The sequence below is a fragment of the Papio anubis genome, chromosome 5 (assembly GCF_008728515.1).
Source record: "Papio anubis isolate 15944 chromosome 5, Panubis1.0, whole genome shotgun sequence".
NCBI lineage: Eukaryota > Metazoa > Chordata > Mammalia > Primates > Cercopithecidae > Papio > Papio anubis.
The window spans coordinates 105,019,455-105,046,223 of NC_044980.1; the positions used below are offsets into that span (position 1 = coordinate 105,019,455).

Below are 26,769 nucleotides of genomic sequence, written 5' to 3' on the forward strand. Positions count from 1 at the left end.
TAAAAAAATACAAAAAACTAGCTGGGCAAGGTGGCAGGCGCCTGTAGTCCCAGCTACTAGGGAGGCTGAGGCAGGAGAATGGCATGAACCCGGGAGGTGGAGCTTGCAGTGAGCTGAGATCCGACCACTGCACTCCAGCTTGGGTGACAGAGCGAGACTCCGTCTCAAAAAAAAAAAAAAAAGCCTTAACTAGAAATGAAAAAACTGATACATTGGTCTTCATCAAAATTTAAAAAGTCTGCTCATGAAAAAGCAATGTTAAGAACATGAAAATGCAAACCACAGCCTGGGAGAAAGTATTCACTCATAATATGGATATCTGAAATAGAACTTTTATCCAGAATACATAAATAACCTACAGATGAATAATAAAAAGGACAAACCCAATTAAATTGGACAAAAAATTTGAACACTTCAAAAATGAAGATATATGAATAACCAATAAGCACACAAAAATGTGGTTAACATCATTAGCCACGAAAGAAATGCTCATTAAAACCACGATGGAATGTCTACTTCGAGCCTAGTAGAATGACGAAAATTAACACAGCAACAAACTCAAATACTAGCAAGAACTGGGGCAGAACAAGACCCTCTCATATCTTGTTAGTGGGGTACAAAATGATCCAACCTTTCTGGAAATCATTTTGGTAGTTCCTTACAAAATTAAACCTGCAAATACCCTGTAATCCAGCAATTCTACTCCTAGGTATTTGCCCAAAGCAAAAGAAAACAGATTCCACACACATACTTGTACAGAATGTCTATAACACAATGGCAAAAACTGGAAACAATTCAAATGTCCATCAAGAAGAGAATGGATAAAAATCCTGCGGTGCATTTCTACAAAAAATTTAAATAACCACTGATACCATGGACGAAGCTCAAAAACATGTTGAGTGAAAGAAGCAAGGTTTTAAAGGAGTATGTATTGTGTTATTACATTTATATGAAGTTCAACAAGAGAGAAAAACTAATCATAGAAATCAGAACAGAGGGCCAGGTGCAGTGGTGCACGCCTGTAATCTCAGCACTTTGGGAGGCTGAGCCCAGTAGATCACTGGAGGTCAGGAGTTTGAGACCAGCCTGGCCAACATGCTGGCCATCTCTACTAAAAATAGAAAAATAGAAAAAATAGAAAAATTAGTTGGGTGGTATGGCAGGTGCCTATAATCCCAGCTACTTGGGAGGCTAAGGCAGGAGAATGGCTTGAACCTGGGAGGCAGAGGTTGCAGTGAGCCAAGATTGTGCCACTGTACTCCAGCCTGGGTGACAGAGAAAAAAGAAAAAAGAAAAATCAGAACAGCAGTTGGTTGTGAGTGTGGGCACTGACTAGAAGGAGCATGAAGGAACTTTCTGGATTATGGAAATATTCTATATTTTGACTGGCAAGATGGATAGATTATTGATACATTTGTCAAAATTCATTAAATAGTACACATGAGAGGATTTGACTGTATGTAAATTTCACCTCAAATTGCCTCAATTTTAAAGGTTGTTAAATGAACCTCAGACTACTCGACTAAAAAATGATTAAATTTCCAGGCCCACTACAAATATTTGCTCTATAATATAACTGAATTATAGTAATAACAACTTTATTCTATTTCCCAATTTTTATTTACAAATGAATGGTTCCATTTATTTACTATTTTTCTAGGAATGTTTTTTAGCTTCTTCAAAACTTACATATAGGATTTTTTTCTAATTTTATTTTACTTTCTCCTTTTTAAATAAATTAATTGTACTACTGACATTTAATTGAACTCATAATGCTTTAGAAATAGTTATAAAAACTGAATGCTGTTTTAAGATTTAATATCAAGTTGCCAAACCTTGTGTATAACAAGTCCTTCAAAGAAAATGATTCCACATGGAAAGGTAAAAATGTGGTGGCAAAAGATTTACCCATGACTGTGCCGGATCTAATCTTGGGTTCTGTGCCTTTTGAGTAAACTTCTTCAATGAGGTCTGATTCTTTCATATCTAAACTTCCTTTTTTTTTTAATGGAGTTGGGGGAAGGTGCTATCACAACAAAGGAAATTTTCATTAACTTCTGCTTTAAATTGACCACTAATTTAATTAGGTTGCTAAAAAAAATTACAGAGTAATTAATACATCTGTAAGGGTGTACATGGTTTAGTGACTATTTGCAGGTTTTCTATTACAAAAGAAAGTCATCACTCACAATGATGCACTACTGATAAAATACATACACATATACACGGGGTTAATTTCTAATTGAAAGGTAAACATCTAAGACTGACAAGTGTCCTTAGTGTCCCACAGCACAAAAGGTCCTGGTGTGAACCCCCTGGTACACTCCGGAGTTCTTTCCTAATCTCTTTTAACCTGATGTGGCATTCACAGCTGTCCTCTTGTCACCCTCCTGCCTGGCTCCCTCAGAGCTCCCTACCTACCTACGCAGTCTCCACCTCCACTACCCAACATCGTTTCATTTCCTTATCATACGCAACTGGACTTAATTCCTCCCCCTGTGAGTAATCAACACCAGACATCTAACCACCCACCATCACAAAAGGATTTGTACTTAGTCTTGGCTCACTTTAAAAAGGTGAGCCATGGTTTGGCAAATGGAGTGGGAGTAAGGCGTCTAAATCTTGATAATGCTCAGATTTAAAACACACGCTCACAGAAACTTTACCAGCTCAAAGACAATTAATTTGGGGGACTGGCAATCACACCATTAGGGTGCAATTGTGCTCACACAAGGCGTTGCCTAGCAACAGAAGGAGCACGCAAATTCCAACAATGAGGTGTAATGAATCACTCACTGACTACTGTTCGCAAATGGTATTTTGATGGGAAGATATCTACATCTGGTTCAGTCTGGAACAAGGCTTCAGAGAATTGTGCAGACTCAAACTGAGAGAAGCAGCAGGTATTTCACCAGCAGCCTGGCTCTACAACAAAGGAGACTATTCCTATCTATTCAGGTAAATGTATACTTTGGTTAAGAAACAACACAAAACAAAAATATGGCTTTGAGGGCCTTGTTTGCATGACATTTTGTTTTGACTGTGCTTCAACTTCTATGGCTTCAAACATGGCTAATAAATGTCACAAATATTAGAAGGTAAATATGACAAATAAACAATGAAATAATCCTAGTTGAACTAAAACACTTTAGAAGACCTGAATATCCACATGCTACTTCAAATTCAGTGTTTTTGAATCAAGGTATAAAAAGAGTCCACATACGAACGAGATCTGTGTCTGGATCGCCTGTTGTTGGGGTCGGCTTGGTTTTTTTCCTTTTGTCTCCTTAATACAGCTTCCCACTGAGGCGCTGAATCAATCATATCATTCTCCTGCCGTATTCTGAAAGGAAAGCCATGCATCTGAAGTTAACATCTACCTGGATGGTGCATTTTAGCTTCATCCTAAACTTGCTTTTAAATGTTATTTAAGCAGCAGAAATTTTATTACGATCATTTATAGCTAAAGATGCATATTAACTGAATTAATACATCTATATGTAGGTAAGTACATATAAACACACAGAAGTATACAATACTCATTATATATGTAAATACATGTTATTTGCAGACTTCTGATTCTAATTTTCTAGCAAAATGACATGTATCAAAAATTCAATTTAAACATTTCTAAGTTTTGACTAAAGAAACTTTGGTGTCTGCTATACAGCCAATCTTAACCGATGAAACAAAATCATGATTTTAAATGTGCTTGTCAAAAGAGTAATAAATGGTTTTACTTTGAAATACTCTTAAAAAGTCATACTAATTGTCAAGGTTTTCATCAAAAATAGGTGCCAAATATAATTCCCATTTTTTAAGATAGAAATCTAGACATACAAAAAGTTAAATATGGTGGCATAATGTATTAGCTGAATAAGATACACCATTCTCATCATGGCTGCTCACACATTTAAGAGGGAATGACAGTTGGATGCTGCATGTGGCCGGGGAAGGAATGAAAATGAGGAAAAGAGAAAGGTGGGAAAGACTTGGAAGCACAGGTGCTTGACATGTAAGATCACAGAACAGTGTTACCAAATCCTCTCATTTTTTAAAAACAAGATAATCCCCAAATCTGGATTTTTAAAGTGAACTCTTCTAATTTTTAAGTCTTGCAACCAATTCTAAAGCATGATACAGACTTAACAAAACCCATGGACCACGCTCAACCTGCAGAAATTTTGGACTTCCGATGTATCAAGTCTTTCAGATAATGAGGTGCACTATTGGGGGAAGAGGAGGAGTACTTAATTTACGTGAAATACTGTCTCGAATGCACAACAATGATGCGGTGAAGCCATTTTTTTTTTGGCAAACTGAACACCTGTTATTTGAATATTTAACTTCTAATTTATGTAAGCTCTTCAGAAAGCTGCTCCAGAGTGTTCATCTCCCAGGGTATAGAGAGCAGCATGGAACTGCCAGGTACTCACCCAGTACAGCCACTGCATGAGCATAACTGCTTCGAGACAAAAGTAAAAAGAACAGGCAGGCTTGGAGGCATTTCTTTCTCTGAACAGATGTCTTTTGGTTCCTCTGTTATAGCACTTAGTATAGACTGTGGGCTGGATATCTGGATTTGCTTACAGGTGCGAATCAGTGGATGGGTGACAAATATTCATTTCACATATAACTTAGACATAATGTAAAGAAAATTCAAGTTGAAAAGAACAGCACTTTGTGAGGAAGAAACTGTTTAAATCTCTCTAGATTAAAGGAGAATTGTGCTAAGCAAAAAATTATCTGTAACATACTCCAAGCCTTTGAAGTGTATGTATTTCCTCACTAAAGTTTTCATTTTTAATAGACTATTATTTGAAGATTAACAGGATACCGTCATGGTATTTTTCACAGATTTAAGAGCATAATTCTTTCTCTCATTGCATACACAGAGTAAATTTAAATTGAACATATACTGCTATGGACCTTAATATTAGAAATAACTGAAGAAAACTATGAGATCATAGTTTTCTATGACTATGACTATAGTTTTCTATGACTATGAGGTCATAATTATTAATCATTCTTTGAAACAAACACTCCTATTTGAAAATGGCACGTTGGTACCCGTGTGTGCTGTAAACACACAGACACACATTTTTGTAGCCAGAACCTACACCTACAAGCCATTCTGTGTTCATGTGACAGTCAGAAACGCACCAGGCTTGCGGGTAGGGGAACAGTCCTGGACACCCCCAGGACCGAGGGGTCAGGGTTAGGAAGAGACAATCACAGGGAAGGTGCCGCACTGGCAAGGTGGCATCTCCCTTCCTACAGGAACCCACACGTGGATTGCTGGGCCCAGGATTGGACACAAAACTCAGGTCTCCTAACTCCTAACCCTGGAGTCTTTTAGGATGCAGCTTTCATTCTGAATGAAATCACTGTGCAGTTGATGGGCAGAACTAAATTTTACAATGTGAAATGTTTGTATCAGGAAGTCGGGGTGTCTATAAATATTTTTGAGAGGTCAAACCTACTAACAAAGCTGAGGCCTAACTTGGGCAAACACATACTTTTCCTAGAGTAATAGACACTGAAAAGGAAGCACAGTTACTGTATGTTCATTCTTATCTATTGTGGAATTCAGCTGGCTACCCTCATACTCAGACTTCACTCTGACGATAAAAAATTAAAACTCCTGAGACATAAGCATGCATATTTCCTGTATTCTGCTATAACAGTAATAAGGACCAAATCAGAAAGAATTCAAGATTATACATGTATCTTTACCTTTTTTTCTAACTGAAAAGTCTAAAGTGAGGGCAGTGAAACCCTGTCAGTTAATATCCTTGTGATCCATGTTTCAAAGACAGATGCCCTCTACTGGCGATGCTGTTTCATAAATATTCTAACAAGACGCATTAAAAATGTAAGAGTCTTTGGAAAGTCACAACAGAAGCACATTTTCCTGAGTAAAGGGTAGTGTGGCCGCCTTGGCCTGTAATGAAGTTTGAAATTACATCCTTACAAAAGACCTCTGGTTAATGGTGCCTCATTACAAGAATGAAAGTGTCATTTCTTCCACTGCTGAACTGCTCTAAAAAACACAGGTGCTACTTGGAAAGAAAAAAATCTTAGCCCTAGAAGCAAGAATATTGTAGCACTCTGTATTTAAGACACAGGAGATCCCTATTTGTTTATGCATGAGTGAATAAAGAAGTCTTTAAATGAAAAAGACATGTTTCCTGTGATGATTCTGACTTTTTAAGTCTCATTTATCCTCAGGTGTGGGAGAATCCAAATGGCTTTTGCTTCTTTCTTGCTGTATTTTAATCTCGATGTACAGATTTACATCATGAAGAATAAAATACTGCAAACATTGTTTTGACATAGTACCTTTTAAAAAGTCAAAATGTGCTCTTACATCATAGTCATCAAAATCTCAAAGGGGAAAAAGAGTCCATTGTCATTTGTGTCGTGGATGTATTAATTTTCAAATGTTGTATCTAAGGTGAACCTCAATAAACTGACAAACATTTATTTCCAGTACCAATTGATCCAGTAAGTCTACATTTATCCTATTTTGTCCATTTCTCCATCTGTAACTACGGAGGGTCAACAACTGTGGTAGGAAACATATCATAACAAGGTTTTTGTTTTTCAGTTAATACGTAAGGGAGAGGGTTGCTTTAGAATACAGCAAATTCTAACCATGTTTCAGAACAGAATTCTAATGTATTTCTTCCATCTCTTACCAAACTTCAACAATCTACTTTTCCAGACTATCCATACAATTTAGATTTTAACTGCATTTTGACATTTAATTAAAGTCTGCAAAGGTTTTGAAGATGAAATGCCATATAATCATTTGATAACAATGAAGAAAATGACTATTCCTAGCCTCTTCTTTCCTGTCTTACCAATCACAGTCCTGACTCTTTTGCAAAATTCTTCACATTATCAAATGAATTCTTACACAAATCCCCAAGTTTTATTGTGTCCTATCCCTTTAGCAGTTTTGCTCCTAACAGAACCTTCCTTTACATAAGTTCTTAATTCCCTTCTAATTCACTGAGATAAACACCATGCTTAATGCTGAATCTAAGAAGTCTTTCAGAGCAAATGTAAAATGAAGCTTCAAGATGATACAAGCCATAAACCTTACTCCTGAGTTTTCTCCATTCCCAGCCCTGCCATTATCTGACTCAGAGACCTTGGGCGAATTGCTTATCTTTTTTGGTCAAATCTCAGGCTGTTCATAAATAAAATTAATGGCAAAGATCCTTTCCAGCTTTAAAACTTGATGTTTCTCTATTTGTATTTTATTTCCAAACCAGACAGACACACTGAAAGAAACTTATACGCTTCAACTATAACCTAACATTCCAAACAATTGCTTCATGTGGCCCCCTCCATTGCCAAAATTAAATCTGCAGGTCCCAACTGATTGTGAACTTGTGTTTCTCATCAACTGTACTCATTTTTTTTTTGGATCACCTGCTATAAAGCAATCTTCTTTTTTTTTTTTTTTTTTTTAGTTTTTCTTCCCTAGGGAAATTTATGTTGGTTCCAGGCATGTGTCGACATACTCCCTTAAGACCAGCAAGCAAAAAGTTCATTTGCTTTTCCCACTGTCTCTACCATCAATAAATTATTCTTACTTGCTTTTAAAGGTACTTCTGTCTCTTCTACTTATTCCTTATGCTCCCACTACTACAATGGGCTACTTTTGGCACAATTTCCCTTTCAAACTCTCCTGTTTTCATGAATTTTTAACCTATTTTGCCCTCACTCAGTAATGTAACAGCATTCCTCAGTTGCTGCAGCTTTGTCCTTCCACAGTCATCTCTGTCAACCTTGATTATACTCTGGAAACCCTAAATCATCCATATCACATGTCTAAATCTTGATATATCTTATTAAAGTAGAAATCAGAAACCCTTGCATCTGCAGTATGGTGAACACTGTCTGTTTCCACTAGCTTTGTATGAACTCTTCTCTCCATACCCAAAATTTTTACCTTGTTTGCAGCCCCTAAATCAGGGGCAGGACAGTAGGCAGTGCCTGGCAAGGAAGCAGTTACCTATTTTCAAGCAACATGGAAGAAATGCTTATCAGTTTAAGTTTGCTAACATCCCAAATATATTTTTTCCCTGGGGTACAGGGCCAATAAAGTTCTTCTTTACCACTCCCAAAACAAAATCCTACCAAAATTGTGATCTTCTAGATTTGCCCTAGTCAGATATGTTGTCCCTCTTACAGTGCCAAATTTCTGACACAGAAATGTGCTTCTTCATTTTAGAAAAACAATATAAAAGACCTTATGGAACATAATTAAAACATTTAAATCTGTCTTAATCTACTATTTAGATACTATAGACATCTAGTAGACCCTAAAAGACGTCTAAAAGACCCTAATGTTGTTAGGGATAAACTAACAACATTCATGCCAGAACAAATTCATGTTAGAAAATGTTGATTTATTTTTTGTTCAATGGAGCTGGTCCCCATTTTACAGATACTGCAGGAACTTCAGATAATACTGAGCAGTGCCAGATGTTATCAATTTAACAGGACTTGCCTGTTCAGGGTACTTTCTACTTTTCAAAGCACATCTATTATCTCCTGGATCTTCACAAACCTCTAGTGAGGTAGGCAGGTCAGGTATTATTTCACTTAGCATGTGAGAAATGAAGATTCACAGGGTAAAGTAACCAGCTCACAGCCACAGAACTCTTCAAAGCGGGTTCAATTTCGTAGCACAGGCTCCCAGATTTGCATGTACATATGTATATACACATACAACCTGACATACATGACTCATGTTTATGATGCAAACATCCTAGAATAAAATTAGGAAAGTGTTCAAATAGTCCCCTGTTGTCAATTTCCTCTAGTTCTACTATTACCCTAAGCTTCTCTCATTTCTCTTACTGTTTTAATCCTTGGTAGGCTCCCGAGTTACTTCTACTTTTACGCTGATAGAAAAAAATGCACCAGGCTACTTCATATCACCCACTCCTCCACACCTCCCACTTCAAAATTCTAAGAGCCTAGCAACACATCAAAGTTAAGAATGACTGACTAATTCAAAGATTCTCCTCAGTGAATGCTCAAAGGACTGCTGATTTTCATCAAGAGCACAAAGGATATTTTGTAGAACCTTTTCCTTGAATGTCAATGGTATTTTATTAAGCTCAAGACATATCTAGGTAAAGCTAGTTCATGAAAGGTTTCACTCTCCTAAGTCTACTTGCGAGGACCTCCTTCATCCTACACCCTGGGCAAGTCCAGCACATGGCCATGGTCTCAAACCTACAGCAATAAGTGAGCTGCTGGCCCTTCTGATCTCAGGGACGAGATTCAAAATTCTAACTAATACAATCTAATATTCACATAGATTAACTTTATAGTGCCTTGTACTAAGTAGGCTCCCAACTTCAAGAATTCAATAGAACCAACTATTTCACAAATCAGTACAGCAAAGTAATCTCTAAAGAAAGTTTAGGCATTTTAGTTTTTAATCCCACTGGAATTGAAACACCAATTTCATTTCCCAGTACCAATCTAATCCTTCAGCTTTTAGACCATAAAACTTTGTAAGTTTTAAGGGGGGGCAGGTGCTACATAAACACCTCCTTATAAATCTGGTAAAAGCTACAGACCCTATCTCTAGAAAACTACACACTTGATGCCCACATACAACTTTACATACAATTTAATATACAATTTCGTGGGGTTATGAAACCCCCAGCACCTACCCAAGAATCAGAAGTTAAGAATCCTGGTGTAAAAATAACCTAAGGTATAAAGTTAGGAAAGGTGAGAGAATGAAAGATAGGACCAAAAGAAAAGTCAAAAAAGGCTGGAAGAGGATGGAGGAGCGGACAGGTGATGCAGCAGCAGTGAGTAACTCTGGAAGTAGGTATAGGACTATGTGGCTCTATACTTCAAAGTGCTCTCACTTCTTACATTTCATTTGATCTTTACAGTAACTCATTCAACAAAATAGATCAGTTGTTACAGCACACCTGCCCCACTCCCCGCCAACTTTAAAGAGAAGAAAACTAATACTTGAATTCGTTATACAAGTTGCCCAAGGTCAAATATCAGCACACAGCAGAACCAAGACCCAGTCCCAAGTCCTCAGGTTATTCTGTGTCATATCATTGTCTTCTAGGGAGAGAGGAAATTCAGAGGAGACAGAAAAAAGAAAAAAGACTGGGAAGGAAGTCCAGGAAACAGAAAGGAACTGGGTGAAGAGAATAACATGATATAAAAAGTGAAAAGTGAAGCAAGAGAATGGAGAGGGAGATGAGCATACAGTAGAGAAACTAAAAGGAGAAATGAAAACTTGGTGTCATCTTAAGTGTGATAATAAAAAACTGTGCCTCCAACTTCTATCTGGTTATAAAAAGAGAGTGAAAAATTATCATCTCAAACCTCAAAACCTAGAAAGCTATAGGATACCCAAACAGATAATGAGAACAGTAAAGAAAGAACAAAGTAGAAAGGGGTAAGGGAAAACATAAATGATGTCCCAAATAAAGAAGCAGGGTGAATTCCTCTGGTGTTCTAGGAAACATGGTGGGATGAAGCCCCACAGTTAGGACACAATTAACACAAGAACCTTTACACACCAGGCCTTGTTAGGTCTGGACCCAAAGGTGACAGACAGATGGAGTGGTTTACAGTTACATTTTCCTAAAATCGAAACTAAACAACAATCTTTGCTTCTAACATTAGCCTTCCAGAGCTGGTGTGGATTATTATTTTTTAAAATTTAATGGTTGTCAAAAGCCTGTTTTGGGTAAAGTTGATTCATAAACATTGTTTTATTAACTTTTCTCTTCACACAAAATGAGAAATGTTTAAATGGTTATCCATGGAAACAGTAAAGCAGCTTATGCTCCAATGGGTTGACTTCCTGGAAAAAAGAAAACAACAACATTTCCATGGAGTGGCCTCATGTCTAACAGGAAAGACCTCGTTTTACGTTTAAAAAAAAAAAAATCCCACAAGAAGGAGTAGCAGAGGGAGCAACATCCCAAACACCACATGCAACTTCCAGAAAGTAAAAGTGACTCTGACCAGAGTTCCAATGGACACATCATGGACTCCAAAAGAGGTTCTAAAAAGCAAATTTGCCCAGTAGTTGTCCCTCTCCCTAGGCTACAGTTTCCTAGAGACAGAAACACAGGGTGCATCGGGGTGCAGGCTCTTGCTGGAAAGTAATGAAGCATCCTGGGGCTGAGTGTACAGACCTTACGGGCAAGAGGTAGAACATCAGCATGTATAAGATTCTGTTTGCCCCATTATAGGGTTACCAGAGTCCTGTAATAAAAGCACAAAGAACTGGCTGGATCACACTGTCAGCCAATAAAAGGAAGGATGAATGAGGCTGAAGAGACTGCAGGGCTGCAGTTGAAATATCTAGACCTATGCATCCTCATGTGGGATGGGTGGGTTCTGGCAAAATTTAAGAGGCTAATAATGGGATGGAGGGGTTGGCAGCAGCACAGCATAATAGGTAAATGGCACCAAGACACAGACAGCACAATGAGTTTCTACCCTCTTTCTCTGTACCTGTTGCACCCTAATTTGCAGTGGTGAAGATCAGAACTGAAAGCTATATTTCTTCCTCTGCTCACTTTTTGCTATGCTATTGACAGGCAAACTACACCACATCTTCTACAGACATAGGCAACTTAGGTATTCCTAGAGCAATATTTCTACAGGTAGCATAAATGATTGTGAAAGCCTGTTGGATCTTTTGCATGAAATGTGTCAGAATGTGTTTTGAAAGCTATTTCTCATTACTAGCCTTACAAAGTTCATTAAACATTCAGAATCATCGTTATTCTAAAACATACTATTTACACAGTACAAAGAAAGCCAATCTAAGAATCTCCAGGGAAAAGGAGGAAGAAACTCTTAAGGGAGAAAATACTGACAAGAAATATTAAATCCACTGCAACCAGATCAGTAATGAGCAACTTAATTACTTGATGGCAACCTTTCACTAGTGTTTCATTTTCAGTAGTGAATGTGAACAATTTTGGTCACCCAAAAAATGTTTTTAAATGGGCCACCTTCTGAACAGTTGAGAAAAGAACATTTATGGGCACAATTTAGAATATATTAAGCAAAACAGAAACAGACTTAAAATACTGGCGTGATCAATAAAAAGTTTTAAATAGGAAAATAAGTGGGTATTTTTGCTTTGTTTTGTTTTGTTTGTGCAGAAATATTGAATTTTTGATCAGTAAGAGGGTACCTAAGAAGGAGCTACCTCCCACATGTGGGTTTTCACAGAAGAAACTGAAATCATTTCTTTGAGAAAGGTGTCATAACACATTGAGATCTCCCATCTGTCTAGTGTAATTCCAGCCTCAGCAGACTCCACATAGAATGCTTTCCTAAAAAACTGTCCACCCTTACAGTGCTGTCTGGGCTATTATCACACAGGCTTCGTAGTTAGAGAGGGCCACCGATTCAATTTGTGCCAAGCACAAGGGTTCTAAGCACTAAAGAAAGACCCTGGAGATTATCTAATCCAACTTCCTCATTTTTCTTTCTTTCTTTCTTTTCTTTTTTTTTTCTGTGTGAAATGGAGTTTCGCTCTTTTTGCCCAGGCTGGAGTGCAATGGCACAATCTCAGCTCACCACAATCTTCACCTCCCAGGTTCAAGTGATTCTCCTGCCTCTGCCTCCTGAGTAGCTGGGATTACAGGCACGCACCACCACACCCAGCTAATTTTGTATTTTTAGTAGGGATGGGGTTTCTCCATGTTGGTCAGGCTGGTCTAGAACTCCCAACCTCAGGTGATCCGCTTGCCTTGGCATCCCAAAGTGCTAGGATTACAGGCATGAGCCACTGTGCCTGGCCTTCCTCAATTTTTGGAAAAGAAAAAGATAACTCAGAAAACTAAAGCAACCAGGCCAGAGGTCCACATTAGGTCAAAACAGGTTTCTCAAGAGTGGCACTACTGATAATGTTTTTGTACAAGGTGCTTATTTGTTGCCAGGGCCTGTCCTATGCATCGTAGGATGTTTAGCAGCATCCCTGGCCAGTTGCAACCCCCCTACCCAATTGTCACAATAAAAAATGACTCTGAACATTGCCAAATGTCCTTGGGGAGAAGGCAGGGAGGACAAAACTCCCCCAGTTGAGAACCACTGGGTTAACAACTAGCATGATTGGCAATCAAATCCCTCTGACTCCCAAGGTGCTCTTTTCATTAATCACACAAATACTTCTTGTTTTCAAGTGCATATTTTGGAATTAGGGATAACTGATTAATGCATTAAGCCACGACTAATACTGATTACATGTCAAATGATGTGATTAAAAATCTCTTAAAAAATGTATCTTATATATATGGTATGTCCGGCACACACAGATGAGTAAATGCACATATTATCAGCACATATGTATACGTGAGCCTGAAACTGCAGAATCTAAGAAACAATGAGTTATTTTTGGTTGGGTAAAATATAGTAATGCCACTGAAGAGATAGTTCAGGGAGAATCTCTACAAATGGTAAACTTTCTTACCAGCCTTAGAGAAATTCGCTACACACTGTAGCTATATACAGATTCATCTTTAAAAAAAACACACACACACAAGAAGAGACCTCATTGTCAAGTTGTTTAATCATCTTATTGTGAGGATAAGAAAACTCCATTTAAAGAGCTAAAGTTTCCTAAACTAAGTGCTTCAAAATAGTGCCAGATTGCTTCTCAAACACAGACGGAAAAACCAGACTTACAAAGGACACAGTTTCTACCACCAAAGGCAGCCTCTGATGTCAGACTGCCAGTTAAGTATGATATTGAGATATTACCTGTTTCTCTTTTTCCGGTGTTCTCTATTAGAATTTTCCGATTCACTACCACTGCTTGTGTTACAGCGTGAACGTGACCTGAAGACAAAATGGTAAGAACAAAAGAAAAAACACACGTTTATCACTCATGAAAAATTTCAGAAAGGTTTATATTGGTCCTCTGGAATTCATTTTGCAGCAAAATTATCAATCCAAACATCAAGAGCTGTATTATCCCTCTCCAAGTCAGTATTTCTGAACTCAGTAAGACATCTGACTGAGTCGATAGCTCAGCGAAATGGCAATGCAGGGGAAATATAAAAACCGATTAAGGTGAATGTCAGCATGTTCCCAGAAAGGACCACAAAATCAATTACTTCCAACAGAACTCTGACATGGCAAAGCTGGTGGTGGACTAAATATGGACACAAAATCTTGTAACCCTCCCATCCGCCCCACTGAGAGAGGTAGAGTTTATTTCCCTAGCCTCTTAATTTACACTGGTCTTGTGACTGATTTTACCAACAGAATGAGGTGGAAGGGATACTATGTCAGTTCCAGGACTCGCCCCTTAACATACTGGTAGCTTCTGCTTCCAGCCTAAAGAAGTGCAAAAGAAGTGTCTACAGAAGTGTAAGCTAGCCAGGTGGAGAAACTATGCAGAGAGGTCCCAGGCCTGCAGCCTTTCCGCCAAGATGCCAACATGAAAGAGAAAGGCCCCCTAGATAACACAACCTCAGCTGTCATCTGACCACAGCCTCATGAAATTGTGAACAAGACTAGCTAAAAAGTTACCTGTTTAATTGACAGAATTATACTAGATAAGTACAGTTGTTGCTGCTTTAAGCCACTAAGTTCTGGAGTGGATTATAATATGGCAACAGATAAATGAGACAGCTCCTCTGAGACACAAGGGAGTAGGAAACAGCATAGTCTTAAGACGCAACAGAATGGAAGATTGGGAATCAGCTGAAGACAAACTGGTTTTTGAAAGTAAAAAAAATAAAAAGCAATAATACCCCCACTCTTTCCTCAACTCTGAACATTTCTAAATCTGCTAACCCTTCTTCCCTCTGACTCTCCTTCCATTTTTTTTTTTTTTTACCTCCTCCTCTGCTTTAGATCTGAATCTTCACCACTGTTATGGGCTTTCCTGTGAAAACAAATAAAGACATTTAGGAAAACAGGAGATTATCAATTGGCTAAGGAAAGCACACCAAAATGAGTCTCACTTCAGTTTACACATATCTGTTATACATTCATTCATTCACCAAACATTTGAGTCATATGTATATGCCTAACCCTACATACGACATATCCCAGAAATATAATGTTAATAACATAACCTGGCCTCACTCTAGTGGGACAGGCAAACCGTCTGAATTCCGTTAATCCAATGATGAGGTTAGTCTGCAGTTGCAGAACTGCAATCCTCCAAGCTGATTTCCGCCATAGTGGAAATGACATCATCTCACTTGGATGCCCTTTCCCATACCCTGGGGCTCCAAATTCTCTTTATCTCTTCTCTCATAATCTCCTCCACTTCAACTCAGCAACCTGCCTCATGGTCATACTTTGGACTTCATCGTCTGTAAGCACCTCCAAACACTTTGCTCTCTTACCACAATCTCCTTTCTGTTTACCACTCCCCATTTACTTTCAAACAGCTTCAATGGGGCATCCTGGTTAAAGGTGTTGGCTCTAGAGCCAGACAACATGAATGCGAACCTCATCTTCTCCACTGATGAGTTGTGTGATTTAAATAAGTTACTTTTCTACTCAGTGACTTACTTTTAATAGAATCTCCTTTGAAGTCTGCTCTAAAGGATAAAATGAATTAATCTATTTAAAATGCATACACTAGGACCTGGGTCATTGTTAGCATTCAACCAAGATAAGCTGTTATTGCTTATTCAACTATTTCCATTCTTCCTTTTCTTTGACCCTAATAAGACTATCTATTGACCTGGCTACTCTCCACCAGCTCTTCACTTCTCTTCACTGTCTTCTGTACTCAGCTTAGATTTCCTAATCCATCATTTCAATAACATGCATGCTGATACTCAACACGTTCCCCAACTCTGTTTTTCATTCTGTCTTTTTGGCAAAATCCCAGGCATGGGTGAATCCAACTATGCAAGTTTTCTGGATCAGTTCTAAACAGCTGGTTGAGTAGTGCTGGAAGGAGTCACACAAAAGGGGCACATTACACTACAAATCCACATTCATAAACCTCAAGTGGGGCTGCACCACGGTTCAGCAATCCTGCCACTTTTTTCAGATCTAAGTACAAAGCAGTTTCAAACTCTTCATCCTGCAACCCTCTGACCTACAGTATCCCTGTTTCAGCAAATGACTTTGTTTTCTCCTTCCGAAGGAAAAAGTAGCCTCCAGATGGAACTCTTTCATCTTCCTGCTACCAAAAATAAAAACTTACCAACATCTTCCTCCCTGTTATTTATGGATTTATCCTTACTACCAAGGTCAGTCCCTCCACCAGTGCTTTGCGCGTCCCATCACCCCATGTCTTTTCAATGACTTTCATTAACTACCCTCTCACCTCTCACACATAGTCACCTTGCCCGTCTGGCAGACTCTTTTTATAAGCTATTAACTTTTTCAGTCTCTACTGTTTAAACAAACACAGACCTACTTTGAGTCCACATCCCCCTTCATCTGCCCAGTCTCTCCTCTCTCCTTCAAAGCCAAACTTCTTGAGAGTGGTGTCTATGCCCCATGCTCCATTTCCTTATGATCTGTAATCCAGCACCTTCCCACTCTGATCTCTTTAATGTATGGCTTACGTTACCCCATTTCCTCCAATACACTTATATCGAATAACATTAACAGCAATATGTGGTCCCTGTTCTTATATCAAATTTTGGGGTCACTGTTTAGCATAAACACAATTATACTGAAATTGGTCACAGATGATCTAAATAGTGTGCCAGGAATATGATTCCATTCTTTTGTAGGTTTTAAATTTTCCGAGAGAGGATACTTGCCTAAGTTTTCCATGTACATATCACTTGCTTAGGGTTCTTTTGCTTATCACTATTCTTCAAACTCTGAGAGAACTGCAAAATTCCTGCTATGGATGGATACGCAGGTAATCTCCAAGTTCCATTTATATCCCTCCTGGATCCCTCTGCCCTCCTGCTCATACCTGGACCACTCACTTTTGACTAACTCCCTTTATCATGATCCAAGGAACTCCTTTTGCTTCTTTGTATGATGGACCCCACATCTCCAGGTCTTTTGGCAACTTGTCTGGGTTTTGGTAAAGTGTATCTTTTAGCTGCTAACAGAAAAAAATTGCATGACAGATACACTTTTTTGGGACCCACAATTTCTGAAAATGTCTTTATTCTATGCAAACAATTACGGTTATCTGGGCATAGACTCCTAAACTGAAAATAATCTTTCAGACTTCTCAAGGCAATACTTCTTTGCCTTCTTCCTCTGATATTACTGTGAAGCAGCCCAATGTCTGTTTTTTCTTTTTTTTTTTTTTTTTTAGATGGAGTTTCACTCTTGTGGCCCAGGCTGGAGTACAGTGGCGTGATCTCGGCTCACTGCAACCTCCGCCTCTCAGGTTCAAATGATTTTCCTGCCTCAGCCTCCACAGTAGCTGGAATTACAGGCATGCAACACCATGCCTGGCTAGTTTGTATTTTTAGTAAGGACGGGGTTTTACCATGTTGGCCAGGCTGGAATTGAACTTCTGACCTCAGGTGATCCACCCGCCTTGGCCTCCCAAAGTGCTGAGATTACAGGCATGAGACACCGTACCTGGCCCCAATGTCATTGTGATTTGTCACCATTTGCACATGGATTTTTCTCTCCCATATTCCCATGCCCCTTCCAAATCTTTAGAATTCTTTGTTAATCAATAATGTTTTGAAATTTAGTTATAATGAACCTTGGAATAAATCTAACTTTTCAATCAATTATGTCAATTGCTCAGTGGGTTCTGCTTTATAATGTCACATCCTTCAGTTCCGGAATATTTGCTTGTGCTGTTTCTTTAATAGTTTCCTACGTTTTCTCTGTTCTTTTTTCTTAGAAATTGTATTAGTTGAATGTTTGATATCTAGGTTTGATAATTTTATTATTCTTATTTCCATACATCTGTTTTATTGTGGGCTTTTTGGTTCCATTTTGGGGAAGATTTTCTTAATGTTACCTTCCAAATCTTTTACTGATTTAAATTCTGCCACACTAATTTAAAGCCTAAAAACTCTTATTCATTAGTTCTTACCTTTGTATTGATAGAAATTCATGGATTTATTTTTTCATCTTCCTAAATAGTTTTTTAGAAATTTTTCTTTCTTATACTGTGTTTCCAGTGAGAATGCCCCCAATCCCACCCTACACCCCATTTGTTTGTTTTAGTCTCTGCCTTTCCAGACAGAAGCAATGCTCAAATGCAAGTGTTCATGGCTCTCTATTCCTATCCAAGCAGTGAGTGTTAAGGTGACTGGGGCCCTTTGGTTGGTGCAGAGCATGTTAATTAATGGCCTCACAGTAATATGAGGGCAGCTTCAATCATTTCAATGGATAATCCTTTGAAAGTAAGTATATGCAAGTCTTTTCTCTTGTACCTGGTCCATTTCCTGCAGTAGGATTCTCTAATCTCATGCCTGGGAGATACAACAATTTCATTGGAAGATGCTTTGAAAGCTAGTATCCATAGTCTTTTCTCTTGACCCTGTTCATTTCTTACAAAGGGATTCTCTAATTTTCTGCCTAAGTAATATAAGCCTGGATTCTAGTATTCTGGGAACGAAGAGCGAAGGGAGACATTCGGTATGCAAATTTTCACTCTCTTGATTTTTCCATGGCCACAATTTCTCTTTCTTCATTACAGTTAATCTTCAATTAAGACAAATGCTGGAGCTTCCTACAACTCTGTCATTGGCTTTGTCTTTTTGCATTCTATCTATACTATCCACCTAAACAACCTAATCTCTATACTTCAAGTAACATACTTAAAATTATATTTCAGTCCATAAAGCAAATCTAGCTCCTGACTTACATTCAACAACCCATGAGAATCGTGCACTTGGACTTCTCAGAAGCACCATAAATTCAGGATATCAGAAACTAAATTGGCAATTGTCCCTTTCAAGCCTGTAAAGTCCTGATGATTCTATTTCTATGCAACACATTGAATTAAAAAAACTGAACAAGCTTGGGTTTCATTCTGGACAGCTCCCTCTCCTCCACCCCTCATACTGATTCTCCTACCAGTTTTACCTCCTACTGGCTACTGAAACCATCCACTTCTTTATATCTCCACATCACCACCTTGGTCCATGCTCCCATTCTCTATTGCTAGGACTCGTACCATAGCCTGCCACCTGGTCTCTCCATTTCTGCCACTACCCTCTTTCACCATTTCTCCACAAGACAGTGAGGGTCATCTTTACAAACACAAGGGTGATGTTATTGTACTTCCTGTAAAAAACCACTGGTCTAAGGACCAAAATCCTGAACAAAGGCCAGGTGGGCTGTAAGGTCTGATCCCATCTTTCTCTCTATCCTCATTTCTAACACATTTTTATTCACTCTCAGAGTCTGATAAACACTGGCCTTTTTCCTTTTCACAAAGGCTCCCTGCTTCTTTCCATTCCCAAGGCTTTTGCACATGCTAGCCCCTCTATCTGGTATGATCGTTCCTTTCTTTTAGCCTGTTTGTATCTCAGATCCTGGCTCAAGCATCCAACCTCAAGAAATCTACCCCAACCTCTTTGGCTCAGTGATTCAGCAAACTTCCCCTGATAGTGCTCATTACACGGGTGTCTATTTATAAAAAATTTATCACGCATTTACACTTATGACACGTGTGTACTTTTCTGTATGCATGCTAGGTTTCAATAAAAAGTTTTTAAAATTCCCCTAAGTACTACATATCTTACCTTCATATTACATATTAAAGTCATAATGGCACATATATTCCTATGACTCATATATTTATCCCTTAATAGCATCTAAGCTCCCAAAGGACAGGAACTTTCTCTGGTGGTAGCAGCACGTTGCATGGCATACAACAGGCACTCAAACATTTTTTAATGTAAAAGCAAAAGCTAAGGAGTGAAAATATACTGTACTACCAGAAAAAATGCTGGCTTTCTTTTTCTAGAATAGGAATGTTTAAACAAGTAGGCTTCAGGGTCTCCATGAACTTTGAAAATTATATGGAAATGTTTATGTGTATTTAAATATGAACCTGTCTTTCCCTAGGGAATGAATTCAACATTTCACCAATCTCATAGGGTAGTATTACCCAAAAAGGTTAAGGATCACTATTCTGGACTCAGCCAGAATTTGATAGCCTGTATCCATCTCATGATAAACAACTGACAAAATATGAAATTTTGACAACTATTGCAAAATGTATTATCCTGGCATCCAAAGCAAAATATAATTTCCTATTATTAAATTTAAGTCCTTGAGATTCTTCCATGCTGATGACATGTCTCGATTTTAAATGTCAATGTTAATCCAGCAATGTAGGGATTTGTGCCCAGTGCAAGGTAACTATGTGTGAAGATAGAACAAGACTGACAAGGATAAGGACACTTACAGGGCATTTATACTGGAAAGAAACAGAGAACAATGTACTTTAGTCTTTTTATGTCAACATGCAGCAATGGCTTGTTGCCTCAAAACACAGATCCCCAAAAGAGACCTGTAAGTGCACCAGGCAAAAGGCTCTAGGGATGCTCAAGGAAAAAGATTCTCTTTCTAGCAAATTTAAATAGCCTTCCCCCCGGAATTTGCCAATGAAAGGATCCTGTATCCACTCTCCACAATTACTTCTCTGTGTTTCACAGGAAGCCAGCGGAAAATGAACCTCATTGTAGAAGTCAAGTCTGGATTTGGGAGTGTATATGCTGCAAACTATTTCAAGCAATTATTTTGTATGAAAATATGCAAATTTAGGCATATTTTAGCAAAATGTAATTAAGTTCATTTTCAAATGTGTTAAAATGACTATCTGCTCAACATGTGTAATTATTTTATTTAGGGAGTGCTGACAAATTGCACTAATTAATTAAGGGTGGGAAACTATAAAACTGTATCTACCAATAATATATGCTAAATTCTCATCATCCCTGCCAGCTATGTTGCCTCAACACACAATACACACAAATGCATTTTAAAGTATTTCCCAGTGGCGTTGCTTTGCTTTTAAGTATTGTCCAAGTTGAACCAACTCTTGGTGTTCCCAAGGAGAAAGCTGAGTAAGGGCTGAAGGACAGCTTTATTTAAATGAGGGCTATCACTATCTCCAACTTTTTCAGATGTACAGACCGGGATTCCAATCCCATGTGTGCCACAGAGGACAAGCTACCATCATCTCCCTGAGCCTCAGTTTTCTCATCTGTAAAAGTGAGATGGTGATGCTGGGCTGAATATTTTTCATTGGTACTCAGCCTCTATTGACTCCTCTATAATCTGCCCTCTACTGCCGAGATGGAAAGCCTGGAAATTTTATATTCCTGGACACCTTTGCCAGCTGAGTTTTAGTTAAAAGAGACTCCAGTAAGATTTGAAGGCAGAGAAAGGGGAAAGTGATTTTGCTTCTAGTTGTACCCGTGGCATCAACTCTTGCACTCCTGAGAAGGAGGTGTTCTTTGTTTGGCTACAGTGGTGGTACCTCCAGCAACGTCAGCAAGAACGGTCCCTGCCTAGCATCCATCACGGTGCCTGCAGCAATGTCAGCAGCAAACACAGGCTCAGGATTGCCAGCTCAAAGGTGGAAGCAGCTTCTGGTCTCTAGGTAACACTCAGTTCTCTCTTTGCATTCCTTCAGTCCACAGGCAGTAACAGCAGCTAGATCTCTGAGGTACATCACTCTCTGCTTTTTGCGCCTTCAATCCTACTTACACCTTTGCACCAATTCCCTATTTAATCCCCCTCTGCTAGAATCACATCATGCCTCAATACAAATGCCAGTTCCCAAAGAGTTGTTACTGTCAGGATTACATGAAATAGTGTATAGCAAGCACTTTACTCAGTACTTGGAATATGGCCAACAGCAAACAAATGCCTACTATTGCTCTCTTATCCTATCTAATCACTGTTGGTCCTGATCTAGCCCACTCATGTCAGTCCTACTACATGAAGGTAATATAGACCCTTCTCTTCTTAACCATCAAAGAATTTCAGTGAAGTTTAACTGGGTTTCAGAAAGCTGGGGGCAAAACTCTAGGAAACCAGCAGAAGCAAAAGAGATCAAGCAGGAAAGGGCCAGCAAGTGTGTATTAACTAGGGCATAGGTGGAAAGAAGGGCTTGGCTTCCAAACCTGCAGTGTGCATAAAAAGAGTCTTGATGGTTACCTGACATCATGAACTGAACTTCTTGTAATCATAAAAGTTATTTAGGCTGGGTGCAGTGACTCATGCCTGTAATCCCAGCAATTTGGGAGACTGAGGTGGGAGGACTGCTTGAGGCAAGGAATTCAAGACCAGCCTGGGCAACATAGCAAGTGAGACCCCATTTCTACTTTAGTTTACATATTTTTATTTTTTTAAAAAAAGGAAAAAGGCTAGGCGCGGAGACTCATGCCTATAATCCCAGCACTTAGGGAGGCTGAAGCAGGTGGATCATGAGGTCAGGAGTTCGAGACCAGCCTGACCAACGTGGAGAAACCCCGTCTCTACTAAAAATACGAAAATTAGCTGGGTCTGATGGTGCACGTCTGTAATCCCAGATACTCAGGAGGCTGAGGCAGGAGAATCGCTTGAACCCAGGGGGCAGAGGTTGCAGTGAGCTGAGATCAAGCCACTGCACTCCAGTCTGGGCATCAGAGCGAGACACCATCTCAAAAACAAAAACAAAAACCACAAAAAACAAAAAAAGGTAAAAGAAAAAGTCATTTATACAATGCCAATTATGTAGGTACTCAAAGTAAACCACAGTCCCTGCCACATAGGAGTGAAAAAGAATTTCACTGATAAGTCATTTCTACATCTTCCTCTCTTGCACCTGTCACACTGCCCAGCCTGCTTTGCAGACAGGTCCAAAACTTCCAGCTAAGAACTTTTTTGATTAAGCATACACACACAAATATAATCCCTTCAAACACTCTAACCTTATAGGTAAAATGTAACAGGATTCATTTTTTTCTGTGCTTTAAAAGGCATTTCTCAGGTAAGAAGGCTTATCTTTAAGTGTAGTTTTGTCTTCTCGGGTAGAAACACTTAATATGTTTTATATTTTAAGATATACTATCTCGGCTGGGCGTGGTGGCTCACACCTGTAATTCCAGCACTTTGGGAGGCCGAGGCGGGTGGATCACCTGAGGTCGGGAGTTCGAGACCAGCCTGACCAACATGGAGAAACCCTATCTCTATTAAAAATACAAAAAAAATCAGTCGGGCGTGGCAGCGCATGCCTGTAATCCCAGCTACTCAGGAGGCTGAGGCAGGAGAATCACTTGAACCCAGGAGGCGGAAGTTGCGGTGAGCCAAGATTGTGCCACTGCACTCCAGCCTAGGCAACAAGAGTGAAACTCCATTTCAATAAAAAAAAAGACATGTTGTCTCTACTATGTAATATACTATATATAATACATGTTTTTATATATTATATATACTATTTTTAGACACATCAGTCATAAATAGAATACAGAAAGCAAGTTCCTGCCAATATTTTATGAAATTATTCCCTAAAACTCTGGCTGTTTAAGATAAATACTTCGGGATTCCTAACTTATTTTATGTCAGAAAGAGTAAGCTTCCTGTTATTTTAAAGAGAAACAGTAATGTTGGTATAAGGATCACCTGTTATAAAGTCAGGCCTGGGACAAAATGCTTCTGTCGAAAACTGCTAACAGAGGGATTGTGTTCCACTTACCTCCTCCTCATAGGCTGTACAGAGTCATTGTCACTTCCACAGGACGGGTTTCGGCGACGTGTGTAAGGGAACTTTGGTGACTTAGTGCGGTCGCTGGGAGAATTGTAGAGTCCACTGGAGAGAAACATAAATGGTCAAAAAGAGCCCAGAGAGGTCCTGGGGGAACATAGCCCAGCCCAGACCTAGAGTCATTCATAACTGCACAGCTGGTACCTCCAGAGGCATGTGGTTCTCTTTGCTGACAAGATTTATTGAAAGAAAAGAGGTAAGATCTGGCAAATCAAATCATAAAGGTCATTATTTTGCAGGAATGCCATTTGTCTCATTAGCCTTCAGTAGTAAAAAAATGAACACATACAAATAACAGTAACAATTCATACATATGATGAATTTTCCCCTTTCTAAACACTGACTCAGCTAAAGGCTTTACATTCTATCTCAGCTAATGTTCTTATCAACCTTCAGCACTGAAGTACAATTATTAAACTTATGAAACAGAAAAAAATTGAAATATAGACTACTTAATTAAGTGGCCCAAATAAAGTAGCTAGGGCACGGCAGGGTTAGAATTTGAACCATAAGTTACAACACAGGTCTGTCACTGGTTTGGTAGTTTGACCAGAGATAAACTAGACATATCCATATTTTTAGGAATAAAGGTCTTCCAGCATCACTATTCATCAGCTATAGTTTTTGACTTAAGTTTTTTTTTTTTTTTGAGACGGAGTCTCACTCTGTCGCCCAGGCTGGAGTGCAGTGGCACGATCTCCGCTCACTGCAAGCTCCGCCTCCTGGGTTCATGCCATTCTCCTGCCTCAGCCTCCCGAGTAGCTGGGACTACAGGTGCCCACCACCACGCCCGAATAATTTTTTGTATTTTTAGTGGAGACGGGGTTTCACCGTGTTAGCCAGGATGGTCTTGATCTCCTGACCTCGTGATCCACCCGCCTCGGCCTCCCAAAGTGCTGGGATTACAGGTGTGAGCCACCACGCCTGCCCTTGACTTAAGTTTTTAACCAAAACTATGAAATGGACAAATTATTAATATGTCATTTAGAGTTTTCAAAAACATATTACCTTACAGGCAATTTCATAGTATTTCCTAGGTTACCTTTTTGCCTTTCCAGGAAAAAGTTTCATGTTATAAAACATAGTGTTGATTTCCACTTCAGAAATCCCAGCCCCTCTCTCCCTGGGTCACACTCATTTACAGTCTGCACACTTTATCCATGGCTAGCTGTGATCAACCACCCAGCAGCTGGATTCCTTTATTCAATGAGCTGCAAGTGCTAACCCCTTTTCTACTGTCTCCTTTATAAAAACAACGATTCCCTTTACCTCTGGGGGCCATTTTCTTCCCACGGTGCATGAGATTTGCTTCTTTGGGTATCAGGGCTATTTTCATTCTTTGCTTTCTTAAAGCTTTAAATTAAAAAAAAGTATGAAAAATAAATTAAGTAGAAAATAAAAGTAAACTCACATACTTACTTGTTAAGTAAATTTTTTTTTAACGAATGTTAAGATGTGCACACTTATTTGCTTGTTTTTACCTGTGACTCTAAAAAGAACATGAAGGCGCTGCCTAAAAAATCTGTCTCCAGCAAGTACCTTTGGGTCTTTCCCCCTCTTTCTTTCTAGTTTTACTGCTTTAGTCAACAGATGCCAGGTCCATCAATCGTTAAGAAACGCTAGAGTCCACCTGCAGGAGAGGGAGCAAGGGGAACCACAGAGCCAAGAAAAGAAGAAAGCCAAGGAGGAAGGACCTGGGCTTCCCAGGATCTTCAGCCTGGCTCCCTTTTTAAAACAGTGATCAGAGAATCCCTGGCTCCAGGCACTGGTCTGAATCCACACAGGTCGGTCAGCCCTGGGCAGGTTCAGGCTACTCAAACTGACCTTTTCCCAGCTTCCGCCATATCTTGGCTTCATCCCTCCAGATCAGAATGACTTTCAAACGCTATTTCCTGACCTAGTATCATCTTTCAGTCCTAAGAATGTAAATGTAACTGAGTTGTTATTCTACCCTCAACAAATTGTTTTAGAAATCCATGGGGAGACACAGAGGAAGGGACTAATCAGAATCCTCCAGGCACGGGGGGGCAGGGGGGTGACCTCTCACATCCTCAGGAGTCTTAGCTTCAGATAAAGGTAGAGCTATTTAACTCCAAATTCACTTTTAACCCTGGCTTTTTGAGGAATCCTCTGTATAATTGTCCTAGGATACAGTCATAGCAGAGTACTTTATAACTGCCAACAAAGAAGAGAAAGATGACAAGGTAGTTAAAAAAAAAAAAAAGAAAGAAAACAGACTTGCACCCTAGTATACTATCCATGAAGGAATTAATGTAAGCCTATAAAATTATGTATCTGACAGAGGCATATAACCCATAATATTAGTAGATAGTAGCTAAGTTATTATTTTTATAAAGGCTAAAAACCTCTACAGATTCAATTCCCAAAGTAAAAGCTTACCTTTTGAAATGAAGAAAAGTAACAAATATGGTAGATATTTAATACAATAGTAGAAAGTGTATGTGATCAATAAATCAGAAAAAGCAAAGGGAAAGGAGAAGGGAGACTGGAAAAGAAATAGGGAGATAAAAGAGGAACTGAGAGAGTATACAAAAGTTAAATAATAAAATCCTGGGTGACAAGTTAATTGCATTAACTCCCTAAGGTATTTCTCATCTGAAGCTTGAGAGAAAAACTTTGGTGGTGCTTCAAGTACCAGTATCATCACAGGAATGTGGTTGCAAAGGGGATTGAAAAATATTGTTAACATGGCCACACAGCCCAAAGCAATATACAGATGCAATGCTATTCCTATTAAACTACCAACATCATTTTTTCATAGGAAAGAATTATTCTAAAATGGAACCCTCCCTCCAAAAAAGCCCAAACAGCCAAAGCAATTCTAAGCAAAAAGAACAAAGCTGGAAGCATCACACTACCTGACTTCAAACTATACTACAAGTCTACAGTAACAAAAACATCATGGTATGGTACAAAAACCGACAAAAAGATCGATGCAATAGGATAGAGAACCCAAAAATAAAGTCACACACCTACAACCATCTGATTTTCAACAAAATCAACTAGAACAAGCAATAGAAAAAGGACTCCCTAAATGG

The 26,769-nt window shown here is 39.0% G+C and overlaps 1 protein-coding gene and 1 long non-coding RNA gene across 4 annotated transcripts in view; one reads left to right on the plus strand and one right to left on the minus strand.

The window, feature by feature from the left end:
• EPB41L4A (erythrocyte membrane protein band 4.1 like 4A) overlaps positions 1–26,769 on the minus strand; it is a 255,671-nt gene that overhangs the window by 18,184 nt on the left and 210,718 nt on the right. For both annotated transcript variants that reach the window (XR_001903629.2, XM_021939596.2), the window contains 5 exons: positions 24,980–25,063; positions 23,642–23,755; positions 14,879–14,926; positions 13,795–13,872; positions 3,224–3,343 (listed from right to left, as the gene is read on the minus strand). Coding sequence is in view for 1 of the 2 variants with exons in the window: in XM_021939596.2 (XP_021795288.1) it covers positions 3,224–3,343; positions 13,795–13,872; positions 14,879–14,926; positions 23,642–23,755; positions 24,980–25,063 (444 nt within the window). In the remaining variant the exon portion in view is untranslated. The remainder of the gene's footprint in view (positions 1–3,223; positions 3,344–13,794; positions 13,873–14,878; positions 14,927–23,641; positions 23,756–24,979; positions 25,064–26,769) is intronic.
• The window catches only part of LOC116274942, a 45,066-nt gene continuing 42,056 nt past the window's right edge, over positions 23,760–26,769 (plus strand). For both annotated transcript variants that reach the window (XR_004183799.1, XR_004183798.1), the window contains exon 1: positions 23,760–23,906. This is a non-coding gene — a long non-coding RNA (uncharacterized LOC116274942). The remainder of the gene's footprint in view (positions 23,907–26,769) is intronic.